Here is a 23,753-nt window from a genome sequence, read left to right as displayed (position 1 = left end):
CACTGTATATACTGTGCCAAGTGCATGGACGCTGAGAGAGGGATAGGAGATGGAAAATAGTGGACCTCACACACTCATAATATGGCGCCACAAGCAAATGTACACACACTCCTATTGTTCTATTGTTCTTCTCAGCTGAACACATAGTTGCATTTACATAAACGAGACAAACAATTATTGGCCTTTTTACATCTCCTCTCATTTGGTCGCGAGAGTGTTTAATGGCATTTATGTACGTAACTGTAAAAATGTGGACGCACATTCTTTCACTAGAAGATTTGGACAATCAAAAACTTTATTGTATTTTACACTGACAGACAGAGAAACGTGTTATTTGAGGATATCAGGTATGGAATCATAGAATGAGTTCGGTTTTCCCTAAACAGCCTCCTGTGGCTTTTCAAAGAAAAAAGCAAAATAGAAGAATAACATTAAATATAAAATCATTACGGGTGGGGAAATGAATGGGAGAGAAAACAGGTTTGTCAGACTTGAAGGCAATCAGGTGTTTTGGAGGAATTAGACGTAACCTTTGACCTGTGAGGCAGGTGCCCTGCGAGGACTACTTTCTCCACTGCTAAAAGTGGGAGAGCCTGGGAGGCCGGGGGGACTTGACCCAGTGTAGAGCAGAGACCCTCCAATAAGGAGCAAAGCTGAAGCCCCCCAGCCGATGTAAAGGGCAGGACCAAGCTCACGCTTGTGTGGCGCTGCAACGTGTGGGTCATAGAAATCCTTGATGATGGAGTGAGCAGTCCAGCAGACAGGCACAAGGTAGAGGAACCCCGCGATAGCGAAAAGGGCTCCAGAGATGCGAGCAACGCGGGCTTTGAGGCTGTTTACGCCGATGCACTTGGTGCACTTGACTCCCACAACCCCCATAGACAGAGCCACACCACAGAGCAGGACGGAGAAGACGGTGAGGCCCCGGGCAGCCTGCATGTCACTGGGCAGAGCCAGTAAGCTGTCGTACACTTTACACTGGATCTGACCTGTGCTCTGCACAATGCAATTCATCCATAGGCCTTCCCAAATGATCTGAGCCGTCACTATGTTGTTACCGATGAAGGCAGTGACCCTCCACAGGGGGAGGGCACAGACTACTCCCCCACCCACCCAGCCCATTAGGGACAGGATTAGGCCCAGCAACTGCATACCGGTGGTTGCCATGGTGTTGTTTGAATCGGGATGGATTTGTCTTGGTTTTATATTTGTCTGTTGCAGAGGGCCCACTTATAGTCCCGTAAAGGAATGTGACAGTCTACAGTACTGCAAAACGTCCACAACTGGATCCTCAGTCTGGGTGCGATGGTGTTGATGAGTTCAGCTTGCGTCAGGTCAGGTGTCCTAAAATACAGAAAACACTTTAAATCAGTTTTTATTCAGCATGATGAAAATGGCTAGAACACATTTCACTGATTTACTGCATCACATTAGCTACGTATGAACAGACTAATGGGGCATATAGTTATCATAAATATTTGGAGACAGGCTGCGAGGCCCATGTTCAGTGGATTCCACTAAGAACCACAGAGAATAGCCGTCTTTGACACAGCTGTGGGTGTCCAGCTACGCCTTGTTGGGTGAGTGGATTATCTCAGGAAAACATGAGGAGACTTCGAACACAAGCAGCTTTCATGAAAGCTCGTAGAGTGGGCCAGGACGACCTGTATCATCTCTTTATCACAGCTCTCAGTCTCCACATTTGACCAATTCTGTGAATCAAGACCTACTCGTACAAGATCATCTCAAACAAAGTGCTTCTGGTTGACAAATGGACATCTTAGGTGTCCATATTAATAATTGATGATTTTATTATAATGTATTATAATGTAAAATAGGGCAGATGATATATGTTTTGTATAAAAATGAACATTCTGATTTGCCCACATTCTCCCACTGTTGCAAAGCATTGTGCATACATTCATGATAATGAATATTTCTCTAAATCCTTCAGTGGTTCCTGAAGGCCATCAGACATTTGCTTTAGAAAATCTTTGCCTTATCAGTGGTTCAACAAATGGCCAAGCCTATTTTGAGTAAAATACTCTTCAGGGAATAATGCAATAATGACAGAGCAATGTAAAAACAGGATAATTTCACAGAAATACAACACTTGCTGTGAATATTGTAATAAAAGGCACCACACATACTTTTTAGAACTCAAACATATAAAAAAAAATGTAACTAACAGAGGATATTGTTGGAAATATTTACCTCAGATGAAATACAGTGGCCTCTCTCTGGTCCCCTTGGTTCACAGGATATCGTCACTGGTCCTTTGTTTGTGTTGATCAGTTGTAGATGCTTGAAGTTGTGAATGGTGTCCCTGAGATTGCAGTTTTAGTCCACGGGAAGACTGGAAAGGAAGGACGACTCAGTCTCTGAGCGTAGCTGAACTACAGTAAAGGGGGTCGATCCGTTTCGACACCCAGGACTGGACTGGAGATGGGGCTGCCCTCCGAGATGCCAGCGCAAGTCTGTGTGGCAGTGGGCAGAAGCATGCGCTTGTGTGCACGGCAGTGTTGTTGTGTGAATGCATGGACGTGTTTGAGTGTGTCTCCCAGTGCCTGGTGTACGAGCACAATGTCCTGCTGTTTCTCTGTGCCCTCCCTCCCTGCTCCTCTTCAACCTCTGTCCCAGCCCTGCACCCCCTTACATCCATCCAACTCAGCAACCCATTTTCTTCTCTCTTTTTTTCAGCTTGCACTCACTTGTTCATTTATGAGAGTCTTCTCTTTTATTCTTTTCTTTTCAATCTGTTTATGGGTTTTATTGAAGTTTTTGAGTGTAGGGAGTTGGCCATCATACAACATCTTGTTCACTGTTCAGTGTAAATGTGGTTCATTGTATAAATTAATAAATATTTTTTATCAAACAGAATAGATATTGCACTGGGGGTTTAATAAATTGTCTTCTGTGTTTGATGTTCAGATACTACAAAAACTGGAAGAGATGATAAGGGGAGCAGCATTTTTACCACCATGTAGGCGACCTGGACTGAAGAATGGATGAAGCTTGTCAGTGAAGGTATCCGTGAATGTGTAAATATGGACACCAGATTCTGCGCAGTAGAAGGACACACGGCCCTCTGTGTGGTCCAGAAACACTCCCACCTTCTTTGGTTTCTGCTCCAGAGCCACTGTGGTGACAGGGGACGTGTTGGCGATGTACTGGCCTCCAGCCCTTAGGCTTAAAGTCCAGAAGCCATTTGCCGGGCAGACGGTGAACTTGCCCTTCCTGTTTATGGACTGCCTCACAACACCCAAGTTCCACTCAACCTTCTCCCCGACCTCCACCTCCCAGTAGCACCGCCCACTTTGAAGGCTTTCTTTGGCCAGCACGTTTGCCACCCGGTCAAACCGCTTGGGGTTGTCTGGTACCTCTTGATGCTTGTCTGTGTGTCTCACCTGTTTTCTGTCATCTGAGACAGACAGGAAGGGGTGAGCCGTCTTCGCACTCAGATTGACATCCACTGGTAAGAGACAGAGAGACGAAATATTTAAGGACAACACAGATACAAGCTGCATCAATATGTGTTGCAACACTCTTCATCTATTTCAAAATCCAGCAACTAAATAAAGCAAGACATTGTCATCCTTTAATATGGCAAAGGCAATTAATGTGGTTTGGGCCCACAAATAGCAGGTTACAGATTACATTAGTCCACAAAGACAATTTTAGGAATAACCGCTTAAACAGTATGACTACTGCATAGCATCATGGTTGAAGACCCCCTAACTAGACCCAGTGTCACCACTTGACTTTGGCTCAGTTTCAGTTTGGCTGCCCCAGGTTCCTTTTCCTTAGACGCCCAGTCTTTTGAATTGCCCGTGTTCATGACCTAATCACAACTGTGCATCTTTCATTTATAGTTATGCAATTCCTTCTTTATTTCGGTATTGAAACATTTTAGAACCTTTTCTGTTCTCCTCCAAAAAAAATCTCCTAAATGATCTGTAATTTTTGTGCAGACAAAGTCTTACCTGTATATTTCTCTGTTCTCTTAAGCTCTGTGGAGGAGGGGCAATTGGGAAAAAGACATGTCACTTATATATTTAGTTATGTGATTAGATAGATAATAAAATAAAATATTTTTATATTACTCACCAGATTTGGAGAGCCTGTTGACTTCTAGTTTAATCATATCCATCATGTCTGACAAGGCTCGTCTTGTGACACCAATACAGGGGTCAGTTTCTATGATAACCTTAGACCAGTCCTTCATGTCAGAGATGGAAAAAGTGGATCCGGTGCTCTGCGATGGCATAGAGAAGATTTTTCAGTGAAGTTAGCACTGCAGCATGATAGCTGTGTCATCTGTTGTAAATGAAGGTGCGTACCAGCGGGACCTGCTTTGTATCGTCACTCTGATCAGCATTTTCAGGAACCTGATGGTCAGACTCAGCGGTCTCCTTCCTCAGCTCCTGGACTTCCTGTTCCAGCTCTTTCACCAGTGTTTCTACTCTCTTCTCCTCCTCTATCTGTCGCTCCTCGATTGCAGCAACAACTGCTTTGTGACTCTTCTCCATGGCGTTCACCAGGGCAGAGAACACCTTCTGGCTGTCTCGCACCTCTCTGAGGTAAGAGCTCTGATTGGACATGATCATCATCTTTTAAAATCATACATTTTAAATATAGATAGTATTTGTTTTTCAAGGGGTTTTTCAACACACCTTCTGAAGCTCGAGAGAATACTTCAACCTTTCTATCTTCTGCAGCCTTTCTTGAATCATTTGCTCCACATCTATAACCTGAATGTGTGCAGCAATGACACAAGCATACACAAGTATACTGCAGTTATTCATTATTACATGATACCTTCTCTGATTATATGATTAGGTTAGTACCTTTTCTTCATCGGGTGGCTTCTGTGGGCGATTTTGCTTGTATTTGTCCGAGATGTCTGCCAGAATGCGGTTGACACTGAGGTCGGGCCTGTCACTGAAGATTCTCTTACAGTGGGGACAATATTTGGACAGGTGTCGTGTCCAGTAGTGGCCGAGGCAGGACAAGCAGAAGCTGTGTCCACATGGTATGGTAACTGGGCTGGTGAAGATGTCTTTGCACAAAGAGCACAAAAAGTGCTTCTCGTGGAGGAGGCTGATGGTGGAGGCCATTCTCTGAAAATGACAACATTATGGCAATGTCAACAAAGGGTTGGGGGTTTGTCCTTAGAACTGCTCATGGGAATCATTTGAAGACCAAGACGGTAACACTTTAGATTAGGGATCACAAATTCACCATTAACTCAGTGCTTACTAACGTAGCATGCTAGCCCTTTATTAGTAATCATTAAGCACGTACTAACACATTATTCTACATAACCTTATTCTACCTCTATTACAACATGAATTAAGATTCATAAGGGGTTAATACATGCTTAATATTTACTAATAAAGGGCTTGTATGCTACTTATATGCATGTTAGTAAGCACCTAGTTAATGGTGAATATGTGTTCCCTAACCCTTACCACAAAGACTATATATTTTATGACTAGCGGTTCCCACAACAAAAATCTGAGGGGTTGAGGGATGAAGAAACACAACATTCTGCTACTCAAATTCAACAGGTTAGAATTTAAATGTTGGAAAAGTCAAACTATTTATAGATATCTAAAACATTACATATTTTTTTTTATAAAGAATCAGAGGGCCCCAGTTATGTTTTTTTTTTTTTTAGGTTATTGTGTTATTTAATGAAACGTGTAATGTTATAAAGTATTAAGCCAATGTTATATATCATCCAGGGTGCAAAGTTCAATATAGTACAGGTATAACTTAACTGAAAATATCAATTTTAATTGAATGTAAAGACAAAGTTCTCTTTAGGTACACTTCTTGATGTATTTATCTCCCTCACTGAGTACACTTTCTGCCCTCAGGCTGAGCACTCAGACAGGCTTCATGTGAAGAATAGACGTCATGTACTTGAACACAACATTCCTCTCATATTTAAAGTGATGAACAAAGAGCATGCTTCTTTTTTTTTTTTTTACTTATCTTGAGTTCACGCTATGTCTAAAGCTCCCCACAGTGAAGTCCAGGCCTTCAATTGTGTTCTACCACAAACATTAGAATGAAACCAATTTTCTTTGTGATCATGAGAATGGAAGCAGCTTTGTGAAAGATGAAATGACAAGTATGTTGTCAAACAGGTGGCAAAGAAATGGTTAGTTACCTCACTCAACATCACAACAAATGATCATTACTGAATTCTTGAAGTTGTTCGACATGACATGTGTGATTCCTGGGTTTTGGAAAGCATTGGAAACAACCTCAGATTAGGTAACATGTGTCTTTGATTCAGAGGAACGTTTCCCAAAACTGACACAGAAAACAACAAAGAAAAGTTGAAAGAGCCAAGTGTGTTCTTACCGACACCAGTTGTTCTTATCCAGGCGTCACTGCAGTCGGTCTCTGTTGCTTCGGTTCACAGTTTCAAGGTAACATAAGGAATGCAATGGTTAACAGGTGCACTAAGGTGTGTGTGTGTGTGTGTGTGAGTTGTCGAGGACGGGGCTGAGTCTCAAACAATAGCACTCCCAGTTTTGACTCCACCCTGAATGTTATCTGAGCTACACTTTAACTACCAGCAAGACTCCAGGAAATGTTGGGGGATGGAAAAAAAAAAGCTATATGGTTACGTAACAAACAACAAAACTGCTGTCAATAATCATGACCATATGATTAATTAATAATACATTAATTTATTCAGATTGATTGTTTTTGACTATCGATAAAAGATACAATCCAAAGAAGTATGCATGGTAATCATATTTAGGAATTGATCATTACTTTGTCTTCTGAAACTACATAATCAACAATGAGATAGCAAGATTACTATGTTTTTGAAAAACAGATAAGAAGTCAGTGTCTCATCATCGTGGTCGAGGAGCTGTGAAGAAGCGGTTGATAAAGATTGAGTTGAAGTTGAGTCGGGCAGGTGGAGCCACTCTGTCTTCCATGTGCTTTATAGCCACCTGGGCCGTTCCCCCTGCTGATCCGCCAACTGCACCACCTATGATCCCATAAAGAACCATTCCTCCTGGACCCTCTATAGACCCAACCAACGCTCCCAGAAAAGCTCCTACAGCAAAACCTGTCCCCAGTCCTCTGGCCAAAGAGGTTCTCAGCCACTCATTGTCCATCTCTGCCTTAGCTCTTATCTCAACACCAACACTGGTTGTGTAGGCATCTTTCTGATGATACAACTCCTCTGCTATGCACTGCTTCTCCATCTCATTCCATGCCTTCTCTATCTCTGCCGCCCTCTGCTTTCTGAGCTTCTTCTCCTCCTTCATCACATAGTCCTCTGCCATCTGGAAGGTTCTGCTTGAGAAGCAACCCCCTCCCAACGAGGCCACCATCCACTCTATCTTCTGCAGGAGTGCTTGGTCCCGCCTGCGATCTCTCCAATTCTTGCTGAAAGTGTGAAAGCGTCCTCCATACTTTTGGATAAGTTCTTTCAGGTGCCAGTTGGTCTTCAGCACCTTGTCTTCCAACACAGCTTCCTCCAGATGTCCTTCAGAAGCCAGGAGGACCATGCAGTGCCTCAGACAGTGACACCCAAAGCGTTCCTTCATCAGTCTGGGAGTTTTTATATCATTCGGTGAAATATTCTCTACGTCAAAGACAACAAGAAAAGCATGGGGACCAGGGATACACAAACACTTAGACCTCCTCAGCTCCATCTCTCTCTTTGCTTGAGAAATATCCTTGTCATAGATGTTTGGTCCATTAACCACGGCCACTCGTCTACCAGCCAGCTCTCCAGAATTCTTCATGCTGCCAGAAATGATGGTGATATCCTTAGAAAATACCTCTTTCCCAAGTATGGCATTGGTTAGATGGAACTGAGAAGGTCCACTGCTACCAACCACTATAAGCCTCAGTTCAGTTGATCCTATGATTGAGAATTTCAGAAGAGAACTGAATTAAGTGTGATTCACTATCTGGAAAACAACCCCCATTTAAGATATTTTATTTGAGGTTTGACATACTGACCTATCTATTGACCTATTGTCAGTAGATGAAGTCGAAATAGAAATCATGGTTAGCTATGAAAAAGTCAATTCTCACACTGACGAAATGCGACTAAACCAGAAGTGGTAGAAACGCTGCAAAATGCCATGGATAATATATAATATATTATGAGAGTTAATATCGTACGACTAACCTTTGTAATCTTACAGCTTCATTTACAGTCATTTCCACTCAGTGTTTGTTTATCATATCTATACATAATTAATGAATACAAAATAGCTTACCTTTCTTCCTTTTATCCATTTGTCAAATTTATGGCACACACACTTTTAATTTTGAGTGTCTCAACTCATCACTGTAACTGTTATATTGTGAAAGTGCGTCTGATTTTCATCTCTCTCTCTCACTCTCTCTCTCTCTGTGTGTGTCTCTCTCCCTGTTGATGAGGTAACTGGGCAGCAGATTTAATATAAAGTGGAAAATGTCCTCAGGGTCAGAAACGGTCACATTCAATTGCAATACTGTTGTGGTGTGACACACACTCACACATGTATATGTGTGTGTTATCAGTGTTAAAATTAATCTAATTTGAAAGGTGATCCTTGCATGCACAAGGTTATTTCATTGTCAGTCCACCAGACCATGTTTTCACTGGGTTCGGGGGAAGAAATCAATAGCTCATTAAATTAGTTTGATCCTGTGTGAATGCAGAACAAATTACACTCTAAAATTAGACTCTGGGCTTCATGTGTAATCATTGCAACAGCAAATACCACTGTTTACAAAGGAGACCTGCTGATATTTGATGCAGACTCATTTATGAAGGTAATTATGAACTATCCACATATCCATGGCTGACACGGGTAACACAAACTACACAGGAAAAAAACACGTGTAGCTGCACTTTGTAACTTAATGAAGGTGGATGAAAGTGAGACTAACATTGGGTGCCCATTGGGACAAATAGGCTATTTACTTTAAAAGAAATTATTTAAAACTAAGAATAGGAGTTTTCATGTGTTTCTTTTGTTGCGCGGATATTTTCATGGCTTTTTTCCTGTGTAAAGAGTGCAATGTGTCAATAAATTGCTGTTCTGTGATGTTTACATGAGACGTTTTTAAACATTAAATACATTTGATGGAACATCTAATACACATACTATTAGTGCCAAGCTGCAGCAAATATAAATATTGAATAACAGATATGATAAGCCAGATATTAAAGTAATAAGTACTAAGTTGAAGTAATCTCAAAAAAAGGGGCAGAAGCACTCACTCATTGCAACCATAAAATCAAAATAAAACCAGGTTGCCTTAATATAATTATGACCATAAGAGGTTTAAATTCCCTATTAGTCTTTTATTCATTCATATATGAATTAGCCTGGATTGATTTGCTCCTTTTAGAACAATTAGACTGATTACTTCTCAGAATAATAACATTACAGTGCAAACTGTTGAATTTGATGAAGAGCGGAACGATTTTGAATAAATATTGAATTGCGATTGCGACATTATTTGTGATATCAGATTCATACACCATATTTGAAATGATTACTGCGTGATATATTTGCACATATCTGTGCGAAACAAAGATGTTCTTTGCTGTCTGTAGAAAAAGATGTGTATAGGATAAGACAATTTGCACATTTTGTCTCCTGCGATTTGAAAATTGCAGATAAAATCTCGATTAATTCATTTATTCAGCCCTAATTTGATCTGTCCACAATGATGTCCATTATCCCCATTGACTCGTACACTTAGTAAAACAGCGCCTCCGTGTGGCCAAACCATGTAACACACAGAAAGGAAACCACGTGCACGTGTTTCCTATTTGCAGAAGCCGAGTGGCTGAGGTCACGTGGACAGACTTCTCTGTTGTCATGGAGCCAGGCGCGTGCAAAACTCCTGTCAAGGTCACACGGGAGTGAAGGACAAGTGGATGAATGGACACAGAAATAAACGAGTAAAGTGTCTCCACAATGATCAGGCGCACGTGTCTTGTTGTGGGCAGACGTGTCCTCGGCCCTGGTCTGCGCTTCTCGTCGTCGGGCGGAGAAATAATGGAAGAAGAAGAAGAAGAGTGTGAAAGAACAAAGTCTTCACTGCTCACAAAGCAGGCGTCTCTCTATGTTCACGTGAGCTGCTTTCTACTCCACTTTACTTAATGAGACGTTAATATTGTAGCGATACACACACACGTATGGTTTCCAGTGTTAATATACAATTAGTGACGAGCACATGACGCTTTTGTGACGCACTGACTGAACCACGAGAGCCCAGTTGTTTCGTAAATGGGTTTATTTTACGCAAAGCTTCAGATAGAGTGACCTCTACTGGCGAAGTGCAAGTGCTGCAGTCAAATTAGGCAGCCTGGTTGGTGAAAACACACACACACACACACACATGATTTCTTCAGTAGAGTAAGATGTACATAGATCTAAAACGATATTGTCGCACAGATGTTGGCTTTAAAAATATTGCAATGCAGGAGGCGTCATTGTGATTTCTAGCCATTAATTGTTCAACCCTAATCTTATTTTCTATTTACAAATAATGATTGATAAATTGTGTATTGTGATTTTGCAATGTCATGTGTGGAAAGGTTGCCAGAGTGTTTCATCATTCCTCTTCTCCATGTTTACAGTGGCCGTACTGTCTCAAGAGGTGTTCCTACTGCAACTTTAACAAGTACATACCCAGAGAGAACAACCACCACACCATGACTGAGTGCCTGCAGCGGGAGGCCGTGCATTTGCTGCAGCTCAGTCAGGTGTCACGGTATGTCGATGTCTGGTGAAGCGTCACATTCAATCGTCCGACATACATCACAGCATCTAAAAACATCCCCTTTTTTTCTTTTGATTTGCAGCATCACCTCTGTGTTTTTCGGTGGTGGAACTCCGAGTTTGGCCAAACCGTCAACCATTGGCGCGATCCTCGAAACCGTTTCCAGGCAGGTGGGCCTCTCAGATGGGGCAGAGGTCACGCTGGAGGTCAACCCTACTCCTGAGGGACTGTCAAAGTTAGAGGATTACTGCCGTGCTGGGGTGAACCGGTTTTCCATCGGGGTCCAGGTGAATAGACAGACACGCACCAGACACAGCCACTTTATTAGGTACACCTGTTCAACCGCATCTTCTGCTGCTTTATCCTCCACATGAGGGTCACGGGGGTCACTATGTCAGCAAATCCTAGCTGACATAGGGTGAAAGGCGGGTACACCTGGGACAGGTCAACAGTCCATCACATGGACACATAAAGACAAAGAACCATCCTCTCTCACATATGGTCAATTTAGAGTATCCAATTTGCCTAATCCCCAAATCTGCAAGTCTTTGGACTGTGAGAGGAAACCCACGCACACACGAGGGAGAACTCCATGCAGAAAGACCCTTGTTTCCGATCGGGTCACAAACCTGGTTCTTAAGCAAGAGTGCTAACCACGACACCAACCGTGTGGTAATCTTATCAGCCAATTTCATAGCAGCATGTAGTCAAACTCTGTTCAATCTGCTCAGGTTCAAACCCAACATCGGAAGCAAAGAGAAAGGTGTTTTATGTGACTTTAAATGTGCTTTTGTTTAATTCTTACAAGTAATTCACAATATAACAATATTCAAGACAGGAAATTGCCTGTTGTTGTTATTATAGCACCTTACCGAAGCCAAAACCTATTTATACGAGAGGTAATGATGACTAAAATCATTGCTAGTTTTAACATATTCGTTAAAGATGTAGTGTGTGACCTTTAAATATATACTAATGAGTTCACACAATGCTGATTAATCCCATCAGCTTCCTGTGACTGTCTCTGTGTGTCTCAGTATAGCAGGGTTTTGTTTTCATTGTCAAATCTGTTAAAGTAGCTCAAGTTTAAAAGAATTTATCTCACAAAATAAAGTTCTCCTGCATCTTTATTAGGGGGATCCTGTGTGTCTAATAAAGAGTGTAGTTATTAAATACTGAGCAGTTACGTCACATTCTTCCCTTTTTCCATCCTTCAGTCTTTGCAGGATGATGACCTGAGAGTTCTGGGGCGAGACCACAGCTCTCTTCAGGCTCTGCAAACCATTGAAGAGGCTCAGAGGTTGTGCCCGGGGAGGGTGTCGGTCGACGTCATATTTGGGCGACCCGGACAGAGCGTTGAATCCTGGGAGAAGGAGTTGTCCGAGGTGCTGAAGGTGTGCGACGACCATGTATCCCTGTACCAGCTGACTCTGGAGCGAGGCACGCAGCTGTTCAAACAGGTGCAGCGAGGGGAAGTCACCGTGCCGGCCGATGATGTGACGGCAGAGATGTACCAGAGTGCAAGGAGGGCGTTCCACCAGAGCGGCTTTGTGCAGTATGAAGTGTCCAACTTCGCAAGGAACGTAAGTTCTCACCTAAATAAGTCTCCTGATTTCAAATGTAGTCATAGGAGTAATTTTGGGTACTTGAAGTGAATCAAAATGAAGCACGGGTCTGAAACGTAGTGACAGTGATTGCAGCACATGTAGTCCTGAGCAGTAGAGCAGTGGCTCATGACTTAATGATTTAATGTAGACACTTAATATGTAGCTGTGGGAATACGGCATACACAACTCCTTAAATGGACATCCTGGGGGTGTGTGTCTGTAGATCACATCTTCAGTCTTTCCGAAATGTGTTTCTTTCGTCTCCTTATGTCTTGTTGAGTCAAAGTTATGATTCATTTTAGGTCACATGTTTTATTTTTTAAATGGGAGTAGTGATAATTGTGTAGAAGTCACAAAATAGACAGTTTTTCTTTTCTTTTTGTTCATAAAAATGAGCCAAGTGGACTTTGAACTTTGATGTATTTCCAAATTAGGAGCACTTTTTGCTCAGGTGTGTTTATATAGTTCAGTGCTTCTCAATTATTTTCTGTTATGCCCCCCCTTAGGATGAAGAAAACATTTCGCTTGTTATAAGTACACCTCTGCATAACATTGTATGCTTATTAATATTAAAGAAAACACAATATAGATCAACTTACAACAAATAATAACTTTATTAACGTTTTTTAGTCTGTAACAGAAAATATTTAAAGTGCATCGATTTGTGGATGTGGATGTGCAATTACACTTTATTCTAGTACGGCAAAAACAGCATGTTACCCGGGGTCACACGTGCCGCCCCCTCCCAGGTGTGCCTGCACCCACTATTTGAGAAGGACTGATATAGTTGGTGAAAATAATAATTTTAAAAAAGCAGATTGCCTAGGTTGTGCTGAAAAAAGGGATATACAGTAATCGCACATTGTATTTGTATATACATTTTAACATAGTAATGGGAAAAGGCAGCCTAAATGCTCTGTGTTCGAAGGGTTAATAATAATAGACTTGGTTATTGTTACACAATTTGTATTTTGTATTCAATGAGTAGATTTCAGTGTTTTTACGTCATTCATGCGGCAAACATCTGTTCCTTTTAGCGCTGCAGTTATCCCTGGAATAATCACAACACATTAACTCTTAACCCTGTCGTGCAGAATGCAGTGAGTCATCACAATCTGAGCTACTGGAAAGGCAGACAGTACATCGGTGTCGGCCCAGGTGATATTTATCAGTTATTTATAGATAAATAGATTAGAGATTGGTTAATGTTTTACTGGTTTATGAAACGTTTACGTTGTGTAACAGGTGCACACGGGCGCTTTGTCCCTTTTGCGGAGGGAGGTGTCGTTCGCGAAGCGCGGACCCAGACTCTGGAGCCTGACGTATGGATGCGTGAAGTCCAGCAGAAGGGACATGGCACGCGGAGGAGGATTCGGCTCAGCCGCCTTGAACTGTGAGCTGTTGCACCTACAGGCAGCAGTGCTGCGATAATGAGTGTATTGAGCTGTAACGCACAAGACTCCAGAATTGTCCTGCTTATGTGGAATATTCCAGCCAGTTTACTCGGTCATTTAACACACTGTGACAAACATAGTGTCAGAGGCTGCTATAAATATGCGTGTTCTTTCAGACCTTCTGTCCTTCTGTCAAACAATCTTATCAGACACGTCCACTTTCCCCCAGTCTGTCCTGTCCTTGTCATTATCAGAGTTTAGTCACTGAAAAAACTGTGTTGTTTGGCAGTTTGGAGGAGGCGTTGGTGATGGGAATGAGATTGACCGAGGGCATTAATCACAAGGTGAAGCTCGCAACACTCGAAAGCCAACAGAATAGAAAACATTCTGTTCGACACATTCTCAGTGATGTTCCGTGTTTAGAGTTGATTTGTGAGTAACTGATGATGTTTTGTCCTTTTCTGGTGTTGTCACAGCATTGGGAGTTGTTCAGCCCTCAGCTCGGCCTCCATGACATCTTTGGCACTTCAGCCGACGTCCGAGAGCTGCTGAGTAATGGACGGCTGGTTCTCGATGACAGGTGACACTTCTGATTGTTACGCACACTCACCAGTCACTTTATTATGTACACAGGGAACTTATTCTACAGACTGAAGAGAACATCTTTGTTTCTCACAGAGCTGCACAAATATCACACATTAATTCTTATACATATGTTTTTTTCAATGAAAATGCGAATAATGATGTAAAAATTACCATTCACTCTGATATCGCAATTTATATCGCAATTGCATTTCCTTTCAAAATGATCGCAATAATAAGATATTTATTCAGAATCGTTCAGCCCTAGTTTGAACTTCTTGATCATGTCGTCTTTCTTAACTGCATTTACTTGCTGCCATTTAATTGGCTAATTCAATATCTGTGTTATCAAGCAGATGAACAGGTGTCCCTAATAAAGTGGCCAGTGAGTGCACTATCCAAATATATTATAATATAATAATCTTGTGATATTACAGATATAAATGAATACATTTTCACATGGAGTGACGCAGGGGCAGAGCTACGGGGGGCAGCTGCCCCCCTAACTTTTGTGTTTTTAAAACTTTACTTGTAAAAACATCTGCGACTATGTCTACAAGCTTTTCAAAGTAGTGAAACAAACAATAAATTGACCAAAAGTCAATAATTGTAAATATAATCTTAGGCCCCTGACTCACTTAGCTACGGCCCTGCATCAAACGTGCAGTGTGCTGTTCACAGTCTGGCTCAAACACAGCGAGTCTGCTGCGGTGGCTCTGCATCCCGGCACAGAGAGGAGCGACTGCGCGGCCCCCCGACCATCTGAAGGTGAAGTCAGCTTGATTTTAGTAAGGACAACAACAGCTGCATAAAATATATTAAAACCAGTCATGTTTTAATCCATAACGTTTACACAGGGTCGCCGTTTCGCGGGCGTTACGTCACAACACAGTGACGTAACGCCCACACACAGTTTTAGCTCAATGGATCATATTGATTTGATTAGCTAAGCAGTAGACCTGCTATAAAACCACTTACTGTCACCTATCACAGCAATGAGTTAAACCAGGTGACATCCTTTACTTTTCTAACTGGGAAAATAACAAATACAATAGTAGACATTACATCACTGTACACTATATTAAGTAGTCTAAACATAACTGTTGTGTGTAATAAATATCTTCTGATTTTAGATTTGTTATTAGCTACAGGCCCTACAGTGTAGTGATACAAGGATAACCAGAGCTTCTCACAATGAAAAAGAGAGCAGAAAGTGTGGCCATTGAAAGGGTTTTTGTAAGAAAAGTGCAGAACAGAAAGAGAAGGAGGGACAAATAAGCAACAAATAAGCGAAGGAGAAGAGGATGTGGGACAGAGGCAGGGAGTGACAGGGAGGAAGAGGGTCCTCAGCCTTTTAAGTTTGTTTTTTAATATTTTTGGTTATTGCACTTTTTATTTTAGATTTCAATTTTGATATTAATACTTTTACTTTTTATGAGATGCACTGAGCTTGTTCCTGTTGTTCATGATAAAACAGTAATTTGTTTTAAAGTATTGTGATGTTTGTTATGTTAAATCCATCCCATGCCACCCTGCCAACACCTCTTGCCCCTTGCCCCTTGCCCCCGCTTTGCCGACCCATGTAGAATTTTCTAGATCCGCCACTGGGAGTGAGAGGAGTTTTTGTTTGGAAAAATCAGTGTATCATTAACATAACTTCTCTTTTTTTTTTTCCTTTCAATCATGTTTGTGTTTCATTGTTTTTATCTCTTTTTCCCCCCTCAGAGGTCTGCGCAGCTCCTGGGATGGCCTGGCCTTACTGGACAGCATACTGCCAGCTCTACTGGTGGAGCTGGAAAAACAGACTCTCCAAAAGCTATGATGAGACAAACACAGAGGACCTCCAGCCAGCAGTGACTGTAATATTAACATATCATACATTTAATGTTACAATATTTATTTTAATATTTAATTTTACATTTTTCTTTTGAAATTATTGAGTATTTGCTTCTTAAAAACCACCAAAACCCAACTTTATGACAACTGCGACTGAAAAAAGCATTCATTCAATTACTCACTCGCTGCTCACCAATTACGCCCATGGTTCACATCCCCCACAGATTATATTTGCTAAGAAAAACCCTCGCAAACAGTATTTAGTAAACCTTTTATCACTTAATCATCATTTACGATACTTACATGTGAAGCCAGCACACGTCACAAGTCATCTGTGCCTCTGCACTCTCTGAGAAAATGAGTTTTTCTATATCTATATGGATTCATAATGACATAATGGATGTAATGTGATATTAATTACTGGGGTTTGGAAAGGAGCAAGTCTTTAAAATATTATTATCATACATTATCTCAAGGGACTTTACATAGTAAGGCCGAGACTATATAAAATTACAGAGACAAAGAGTTCATACATGAGCAAACGTCAGTGGAGGAAAAAAAAAAACCATGCCTTTTAACAGGAAGAAATCTCTGACAGAACCAGACTCAGAGAAGTGGCAGCCATCTGCCGCAGTGATTTGGGGTGAAAGATGAAACTGGGGTGAGAAAGGAGAGGTGGACTATGCCAGATTTACTCATAGAGCACATTTTTACTACAAAGAAACGAAAGACACCAAATAGCACGTGTAAAACAGAATGCCACGCACGCAATACGTCATAACAAGTGTACTCATTGTAAGATCGCACAAATGGTGTTATTATTCACACTCCAACACATACACACACACTAACCCAGTTTAGTAGTTTGGAAAAATGGAAAGGTCTGGTATTCAAGTATTTTAGGTGGGAAAAGAGATGGAGATGGATATATGTATAACATCAGATGTAAAAAATATTACAGTTTAGGCGAAAATTGTAGGAAAATAATTGATACGTGTCAGTTTGAAGAGCTCATCTGACCTTTATATTTCTTACAGTTTAGCCCAAAACTAGGTTTAAAGGTGAAGTAAGTAGTTTATAGTGACATCTAGAGGAGAGGCTGAAATTTACAACAAAGAACTGCTCCTCTGCTCACCCCCTCCCTTCCCTGAGCGCTACGGTATCCTCAGCTGGTCAAATGTCGTCCTCGTCGTCTTTCTCCGTGTCAGCTGATGAGGTTCGTGAGGCGAGGGAGAGGGCGAGCTACCGCGGCCGTAGCTGACGAATCGGAGAGAGAGGAGGCGGGACTTCCGCTACAAGTAAAGCGACGCTTGATTTGTTCTCTCGCATTTGTCCTTACAGGCTCCAGTAGAAACATAGCGTCTCGCTGCTAACAGTGGCAATGCAACCGCGGCCCGCGACCATGTTATTTTACATGACTTTTTGAAACACTACGAAAATGAAACACAAACTATTATACAGCGACTAGACCAGGGGTCTGCAACCCGTAGCTTTAGAGCCTCATGTGGCTCTTCAGCCCCTCTGTAGTGGCTCCATCTAGCTTTGAAGAAATGTTTCATGTTTTTCACACTTTTAAAGGCATAAATAAAAGTGTTTTTGATATTTTGTCCGTCACATCCAATTGAAACCCCCCCCCCCAAAGCCAATAAAGTAATGTGTACATGTGTACATGTGGAGTCTTGTCCATCTTTAGATCCATGTACTTAGGCCAGGCAGATTTTCTCAGACATAAACTACATAAAATTGAATTTCAAAGTCGTTTTTATACACTTTAGAGGGTTGGGTATCAACTTGCCACAAACTGTAGTGCTTTAAATATAGTATATATGTGTTAAAAAATTTGATTTTATCATAATTTTAAAGATCAAATAGGTTTTGCGGCTCTAGATTAATTTTATTTAGGTGGAGAGGGGACAAAATGGCTCTTTTTATTCTAAAGGTTGCAGACCCCTGGACTAGACAATGCAGAAGCACATAATATGTATAAAAAAGTGGATTTTGGGTTATATAAACCCATAAATACTACACAGTGTCCCTTTGAATGAAAGATAGGACATGCCCTCATAACTGAAGAGTAAAGGTCTGAAAAAGGAGCATAAATTAGGTTATGCGTGCATGACTGGAGGCCTATTTTCTCTATGGGGTAGTTAACTTCATGTGTCACAAAGCTACTACTACTAATTTTGAATTTGTACGTAGCCTTTTTATGCCATATACTCTTGTAGTGTCATATTATGTTATAATTATTATTTGTAAGACTAGTTGTTGTAATGACAAAATGTCTAGTAATATAAAGTTTATATGTGATATATTATGGACGGGGTCAGGAAACTCGTATACGTCAGCAAAGGAAGTGGCACAGTGAGATCCGAGCTCACTAATCAGTTGTCTCTCCATTTCCCTGACCTCATTATGCCTCTCTATCTCATCTCGCCCACCCACCCTCTTGATACAATAATTACTTGTTTCCTCAAAATGCCATGGAGCTGATTAGCAGGCATTGTCACACCTCACGCTTTGAAGCCATTCACAGCGCTGTGGGCGTTCAGGAATATGAACAGTCTTTCAATGCTCGGAGACCTTCACAGTTTGTTTGTTTTTTGTGCTGGAGTCATCGCTCTCTCCTACATGCGTAGGCAGTTGCCAGGTTTTTTATCGTCATCACTTCTCATGACCATAATCTGTTTTTGTCTCATCTGTTTCATGAGTAACCCTCACCTCTTAAGGGCTTTTGTGAATTCTGCATTATGTGGCGCAGAATGAGCTGCACGACTTGTCTCGACTCAGAATGAAGCAGGTTCCTCAAAACTAGTCATGAAGCTGGATTTTTTATGTCATGTTATCTGAAGAAAAAAAATGTCTTAATCTCAATGGAATTGTTTTAAAATCATTTAATAAAATAGCACAAATAAAACATTCTGAAATAGTACATTTTATTGCAGGATAATATATCACAGTTGACATGCGTCTATACAAAAAGATATGAAAGCACAGGTCCAGCCATGTGCTATATAGAGAGAGTATAACTCTTCACATGATATGACATTGCAGCATACTACTGCAATTGGTTTGTGGAGAAGGCTCACGATTCATTGAATCTGACACTTCTCCGATTTGTTTCGTTTGGTGCTTGATCCAAGCACCATCTGCAGGTCGCTGGTGAAGCTCGGCCTGCGCGCCGAAGGATCCACAGCGGCACTGGGCACGCCGCCTCGTCCCCACATGCGGCTTCCTCTCCTCCCTCGCTGGTCGGCGTACAGCGACTGGTAGGTGAGGATGGATATGAGCTCGTGCTGCGATGGACATGTCTCTTTGGGAAGTCCGCCGAGAGCAGCGAGAGCTCTGAACATGTCTGCCAGTCCGGACCCGTCTTTAGCCGACGTCTCGAAGAAAGGGACCTCCTCTCCGAAGAGTTCTTCCACTTCGGAGCGGCTGACGGTCCTCTGTGCTTCCAGATCGGCTTTATTCCCGCATATGACAGCTGGCACTCGCATGGGATGTTTGACTTTGTGTAGTTTTGCCTTCGCGGCTCTGATCTCCTCCAGCAGCTCACAGACTTCGTGGAAGGAGTGTGAGTCGTCCGAACTGAAGACGAGCAGAAACATGTCACCTGGAAACAAAGTGAGGATGAGTTAACTTCACAATACAATAACGACTAATATTTAAAACAACACAATACGAGCTCACATATTGTTAATTACCACACTGGCTCACCTGTCAGTATAGATAACCTCCGTTTAGCAGGGAAGGCCCTCTCACTTGAGGCATCCAGGAGATCCACCTGGTACGCTTCTCCTCCGATGTGGAACAGCTTCCTGTGGAAGTCCTCAGACGTGGGCTCATACTGCTCCTCAAAGTCTTTACCCAAGAATTGCTGGACGATGCTGGTTTTGCCTACTTTGGGTGCACCGAGCACAACTATTCTCCGACAGTTCGCGCGCTTGGTCAGACCCAACTCCAGCAGATCCGTGGACATTTTGGGGAGCCGGTCGGTCGACACGTGCCGGTTGCCAGAGCTGGCTGATCTACGTCGTGAAACTCTCTTTTCCTGTTGTCTCCAGTAGCCTTGAACCGTCTTGATGATGCCCATGCCAGTCTTGGACAACTTTGTGACTTTGGGGTGCAGGAGAGCTGGAGTGAGGGCTGTGCTCTGCAGGATCGGGTGCTTGAGGTGTGATTGGTGATGCCCGGTGAAAGAGTCGAACATTTCGAGGATGCCATCAACCGAAAGGTAAAACTTCTCAGTTGCGTTCATCTCTTTGTTCTTCCACTCGTCTCCAGGCTCCAAGAGGCTCTTGAAGTATCACCGGCCCAGTCTCTTCTCCATGTGTGCTCTCAAACAGAGCAGAGCGCCGTCTCTTATACTCTCCCACAGCCAGCGCAGGGTCTGCGTCACAGCTCGTCATACTGAACTCATTCCTTTTATAGAAGCACAAATAAGCTCTCTCTCTCTCTCTCCCTCTCTCTATGGCTCTGTTCAAAGTGTTAAAATTTTCCCTTGAAGATGAAGAAACAAGCATTAGAAACAGTCTGTATATATAAACTGTATATTTCCCTCCTGGTGTGGCACAGCTTTCAATATGAATCAAAAGTCATAAAAGCTGAAATCTGCTTCTGAACTGAGTTTATTTTTCGACAAACCTTTCAAAAAATACACCGTGATCGATTCACACCTCATTAAATGTGCCTGTGTCTATTTTTAGCACCTGGTGCAGGTGTTTCTTTCCTCATTATGGATAAGTGTGTGTAAGAGCTGGTGGACAGTGTCCAGGTAATTGCCCTAATCACTGTCACCATGGACACAAATTCAATTTATTCACCCTTATCTCTGAGATTCTGTCATGGTGTTTATTTAATGTTTTAATGAGGCCCTGTTTGTTTTTATCTATTTCCATGTTTGCACAATCTTTACTGTACACAGTGTTTTTTTTAATTAAAGTGCATACCTGCAGGGCTCAAACTGTACATCTGGGACTGTTCTGTGGGGCGAGTGCGATGTGAACACTGCTGCATTCTGCAGTGATCACGACTCACAGCCCCTGCTTCTGTGATTCACAAACCCTGTGAATTATTTCTTTGTTGCACCACCAGCCTCAACAAATGCCATCTGATATGAAGACATTTGAAAGGAGCATCAATTCAGGGCCATAAATCACTACTATTTTTTCTCTCCGAGGAGGAAAATTAATTATTTAGTCAGCGCGACACATGTATACTTGCCTCGGGTCTGCCTTTCAGCGAGGTAAAGTGATGAAAGATGAAGGACACGTCGTACAGAGACTGATTACTTCAGTGCAGGAACAAGAAAATACAACAGAACCGTCTTACCATCCTTTTCTCAAGCCAAGGACACTGTGGATATTCAGCCCACGTAATAGAGCAGAATATTATATTATTGTAAGTATATATTAAGCAATGCTGTTTTCAGACTATAATCAAGCATTTGGATGTGTTTTGAAATGAAACATACCTGTTCTACACAAATTCAAACAGAAAGTGTGTCATGGTTTATTTCTGGACTCCAGAAGCAACAGCTTTGTTGTAGATAATCTAGTCAGCAGCAAACATCAACATGAGTTTAAGGCCAAGTCAACTTTGTCCAGTTGTTTTCAGTGCACTGTTGTCTCAAAAGCCACTAAATTAGACATAAAGGACACGCGGTGACGTCTTCTGCTGCTCTACCATTAAGGTTCGACAATGTCACGTGTCCAGAGATGGTCATTGGTCATCTATATAGCTTGGTTAAAATTAGTGGTTCTTTTTGAGTTGCAAGTTCCTGTTGCCATTCTATTATTTCCAAACATTCTTTTCTGACCTCAACTTCCACTCACTGGCTATTTTCCTCGTCTCTGGGACCATTCTCTGTATGAAAATCCCAGTAGATCAGCAGCTTCACACTCACTCACTCACAACAGCCTCCCTGGCAACAGCAACCATGCCATGTGATTGGCTGATTGCATATTTGCATGTGCGAGTGGCCAGTGAGTGTGTGATTGTGCAGAGTGTTCAAATATAAAAGAAATACTAATATGTTGACTGAACTGGTGCAAATTGTAAAGAGATATACTTACAAACTGAATTCTGAAAACAACCGTTTAGGGAGCCACAGTTTGCAGCTGAATAGTGTTTTAAAATGGTTAAATACAATGGATGCAAGGTTTTATCACTTTTTGACCTACATCACAAATAGCTTTCAAAGAGCATATATGTTGTTTTATATACATTTACTCTCCATCTAAAAACAACATATTTGTCTATAAATCCTTTTTTCCAGTAAGATAGAGAATGCACTGTATATTATGTCATATGTATATGTATATGTATATATGTGTATATGTTCATATGGGTATGCATACTCTATTTTTTGTTGGTAATCGTTTCATGTGAAATCAAAAGATAACGCTCCATCAAATTTAAATCTAGATCTCACTGAATATTCAAATGAATCTCGACTCTAAAGGCAAAATCACAATTCCTCTATTGTAGCTGACTCATGGTGTGAGCCAGATTTGTATCATCACAGTGCAACGTCACGCTGGGCTAATAACGGCTGTCGGTTGTACTATCGTGAACATACAGAAGATATACTGCTGGATTAGTATTTATAGAAATTGGATTACAGCCCATTCCAGGCACTCGATGCGTTGAGGTTTACTGAAACCGCCGCACGGCCGTGTGAGACATAAACGAGTCAGAGGCACAATCCTGCCTCCTTCTCCAGGAAATGAACTCATGAGTCATGAAACAGAACATCCTGCTGGTGAAGGCACTGAGGGAGGGAGGGTTGATTTAGTCCCACTAGATGGCAGCAAAGAGGAGGGGGACACAGAAAAGGGAAAGTTTTTTTAACCTTGTTGTGAGCACAGTGAGTTAATCGGTACTCATTCATGTTTTCCATGACCCACCGCACATGAAAAAAACCCTCATTTCTCAATTGCAGCACATTAACAAACAGTCACATTTTCTCTTTCTGTAAAAAGCAGCCTGCATGGTGTTATTTCTCTCACCTCCTCCCCCTCTGCTCTCACAGACCTCGCCTGCCTGCATGACCCCCCCCCCCCCCCCTTCCCCTCCTGCAATGACCTCGCCAAGCCTTTGTTGGGAAACAAAGACTGTTCAGGCATCTGTTTTCAGGAGAAATAAAGACATAGGGTGGCATGGCAGAGAGGATGTGGTATATAGAGTCACAATGAGCAGAAAACACTGTACTAACTTATATTCCAAACCTCTTATTAGACAAAAAAATTGTTTCACTATGAACTTTTGATTCCTGTTCACTTTTACCCTCTTGTCATCTCCAAGACTCATGGCTTTTGTTCTCTCAAGGTGGAGCTGGTATTTCCTGTATATCCTGCTCAGTCGACTGAGCCTCTCTCTGTTGGGTAATCACTACACGCTCAACTTTTTTTTTTTTTTGGTGATATTATATGATCCCTGTGCACTTTCAAACACGCAAGTGTGCAGACGACAGGAGATTAGTTTGGGACCAAGCGGTGCACGTGAGCCCGCGTAAAGAAGACTCAGGGCTGGGTTGTGATGCACAGGCCTGTGACTTCAGACA

At 41.9% G+C, this 23,753-nt stretch overlaps 5 protein-coding genes across 5 annotated transcripts; 1 reads left to right on the top strand and 4 right to left on the bottom strand.

Moving 5' to 3' along the window:
- Nucleotides 1-399: 399 nt before the first annotated feature.
- On the bottom strand, nucleotides 400-2,350 carry cldnk (claudin k). The gene is made up of 2 exons (XM_083896751.1): nucleotides 2,215-2,350; nucleotides 400-1,344 (listed from the first exon to the last, which is right to left on the bottom strand). Exon 2 carries the CDS (start codon nucleotides 1,165-1,167, stop codon nucleotides 520-522), a length of 648 nt encoding a protein of 215 aa, XP_083752877.1. The 5' UTR covers nucleotides 1,168-1,344; nucleotides 2,215-2,350; the 3' UTR covers nucleotides 400-519.
- A 577-nt stretch (nucleotides 2,351-2,927) lies between these two features.
- Nucleotides 2,928-5,117, bottom strand: btr02 (bloodthirsty-related gene family, member 2; the record flags this gene model as incomplete). The annotated part of the gene is made up of 6 exons (XM_083896744.1): nucleotides 2,928-3,472; nucleotides 3,984-4,010; nucleotides 4,108-4,255; nucleotides 4,341-4,589; nucleotides 4,674-4,751; nucleotides 4,848-5,117. 6 exons carry the CDS (start codon nucleotides 5,115-5,117, stop codon nucleotides 2,928-2,930), a joined length of 1,317 nt encoding a protein of 438 aa, XP_083752870.1.
- Nucleotides 5,118-6,878: 1,761 nt separating this feature from the next.
- LOC310932515 (GTPase IMAP family member 7) lies at nucleotides 6,879-8,286 on the bottom strand (the record flags this gene model as incomplete). Its single annotated transcript, XM_083895842.1, has 2 exons — nucleotides 6,879-7,903; nucleotides 8,268-8,286. 2 exons carry the CDS (start codon nucleotides 8,284-8,286, stop codon nucleotides 6,879-6,881), a joined length of 1,044 nt encoding a protein of 347 aa, XP_083751968.1.
- Nucleotides 8,287-9,839: 1,553 nt separating this feature from the next.
- rsad1 (radical S-adenosyl methionine domain containing 1) lies at nucleotides 9,840-19,011 on the top strand. The gene is made up of 9 exons (XM_083897146.1): nucleotides 9,840-10,121; nucleotides 10,631-10,764; nucleotides 10,856-11,060; nucleotides 11,991-12,356; nucleotides 13,475-13,538; nucleotides 13,626-13,773; nucleotides 14,064-14,118; nucleotides 14,251-14,354; nucleotides 16,082-19,011. Exons 1-9 carry the CDS (start codon nucleotides 9,966-9,968, stop codon nucleotides 16,176-16,178), a joined length of 1,329 nt encoding a protein of 442 aa, XP_083753272.1. The 5' UTR covers nucleotides 9,840-9,965; the 3' UTR covers nucleotides 16,179-19,011.
- A 270-nt stretch (nucleotides 19,012-19,281) lies between these two features.
- rasd2a (RASD family member 2a) lies at nucleotides 19,282-20,447 on the bottom strand (the record flags this gene model as incomplete). Its single annotated transcript, XM_083896848.1, has 2 exons — nucleotides 19,282-19,802; nucleotides 19,907-20,447. The coding sequence occupies 2 exons, from the start codon at nucleotides 20,445-20,447 to the stop codon at nucleotides 19,282-19,284; spliced, it is 1,062 nt and encodes a 353-aa protein (XP_083752974.1).
- Nucleotides 20,448-23,753: the final 3,306 nt, after the last annotated feature.

The sequence above is a fragment of the Microchirus variegatus genome (assembly GCF_963457635.1).
Source record: "Microchirus variegatus genome assembly, chromosome: 10".
NCBI lineage: Eukaryota > Metazoa > Chordata > Actinopteri > Pleuronectiformes > Soleidae > Microchirus > Microchirus variegatus.
This window is presented reverse-complemented; position numbering and strand designations above follow the sequence as displayed.

What these genes read in the sequence shown, in the direction of transcription:
- cldnk (XM_083896751.1), bottom strand. Translation starts at nt 1,167, where the DNA reads ATGGCAACCACCGGTATGCAGTTGCTGGGCCTAATCCTGTCCCTAATG.
- rsad1 (XM_083897146.1), top strand. Translation starts at nt 9,966, where the DNA reads ATGATCAGGCGCACGTGTCTTGTTGTGGGCAGACGTGTCCTCGGCCCT. An exon ending in AGGCGTCTCTCTATGTTCAC is followed by an intron (nt 10,122 to 10,630) that starts GTGAGCTGCTTT and finishes CCATGTTTACAG; the next exon opens with TGGCCGTACTGTCTCAAGAG. An exon ending in CAGCTCAGTCAGGTGTCACG is followed by an intron (nt 10,765 to 10,855) that starts GTATGTCGATGT and finishes TTTGATTTGCAG; the next exon opens with CATCACCTCTGTGTTTTTCG.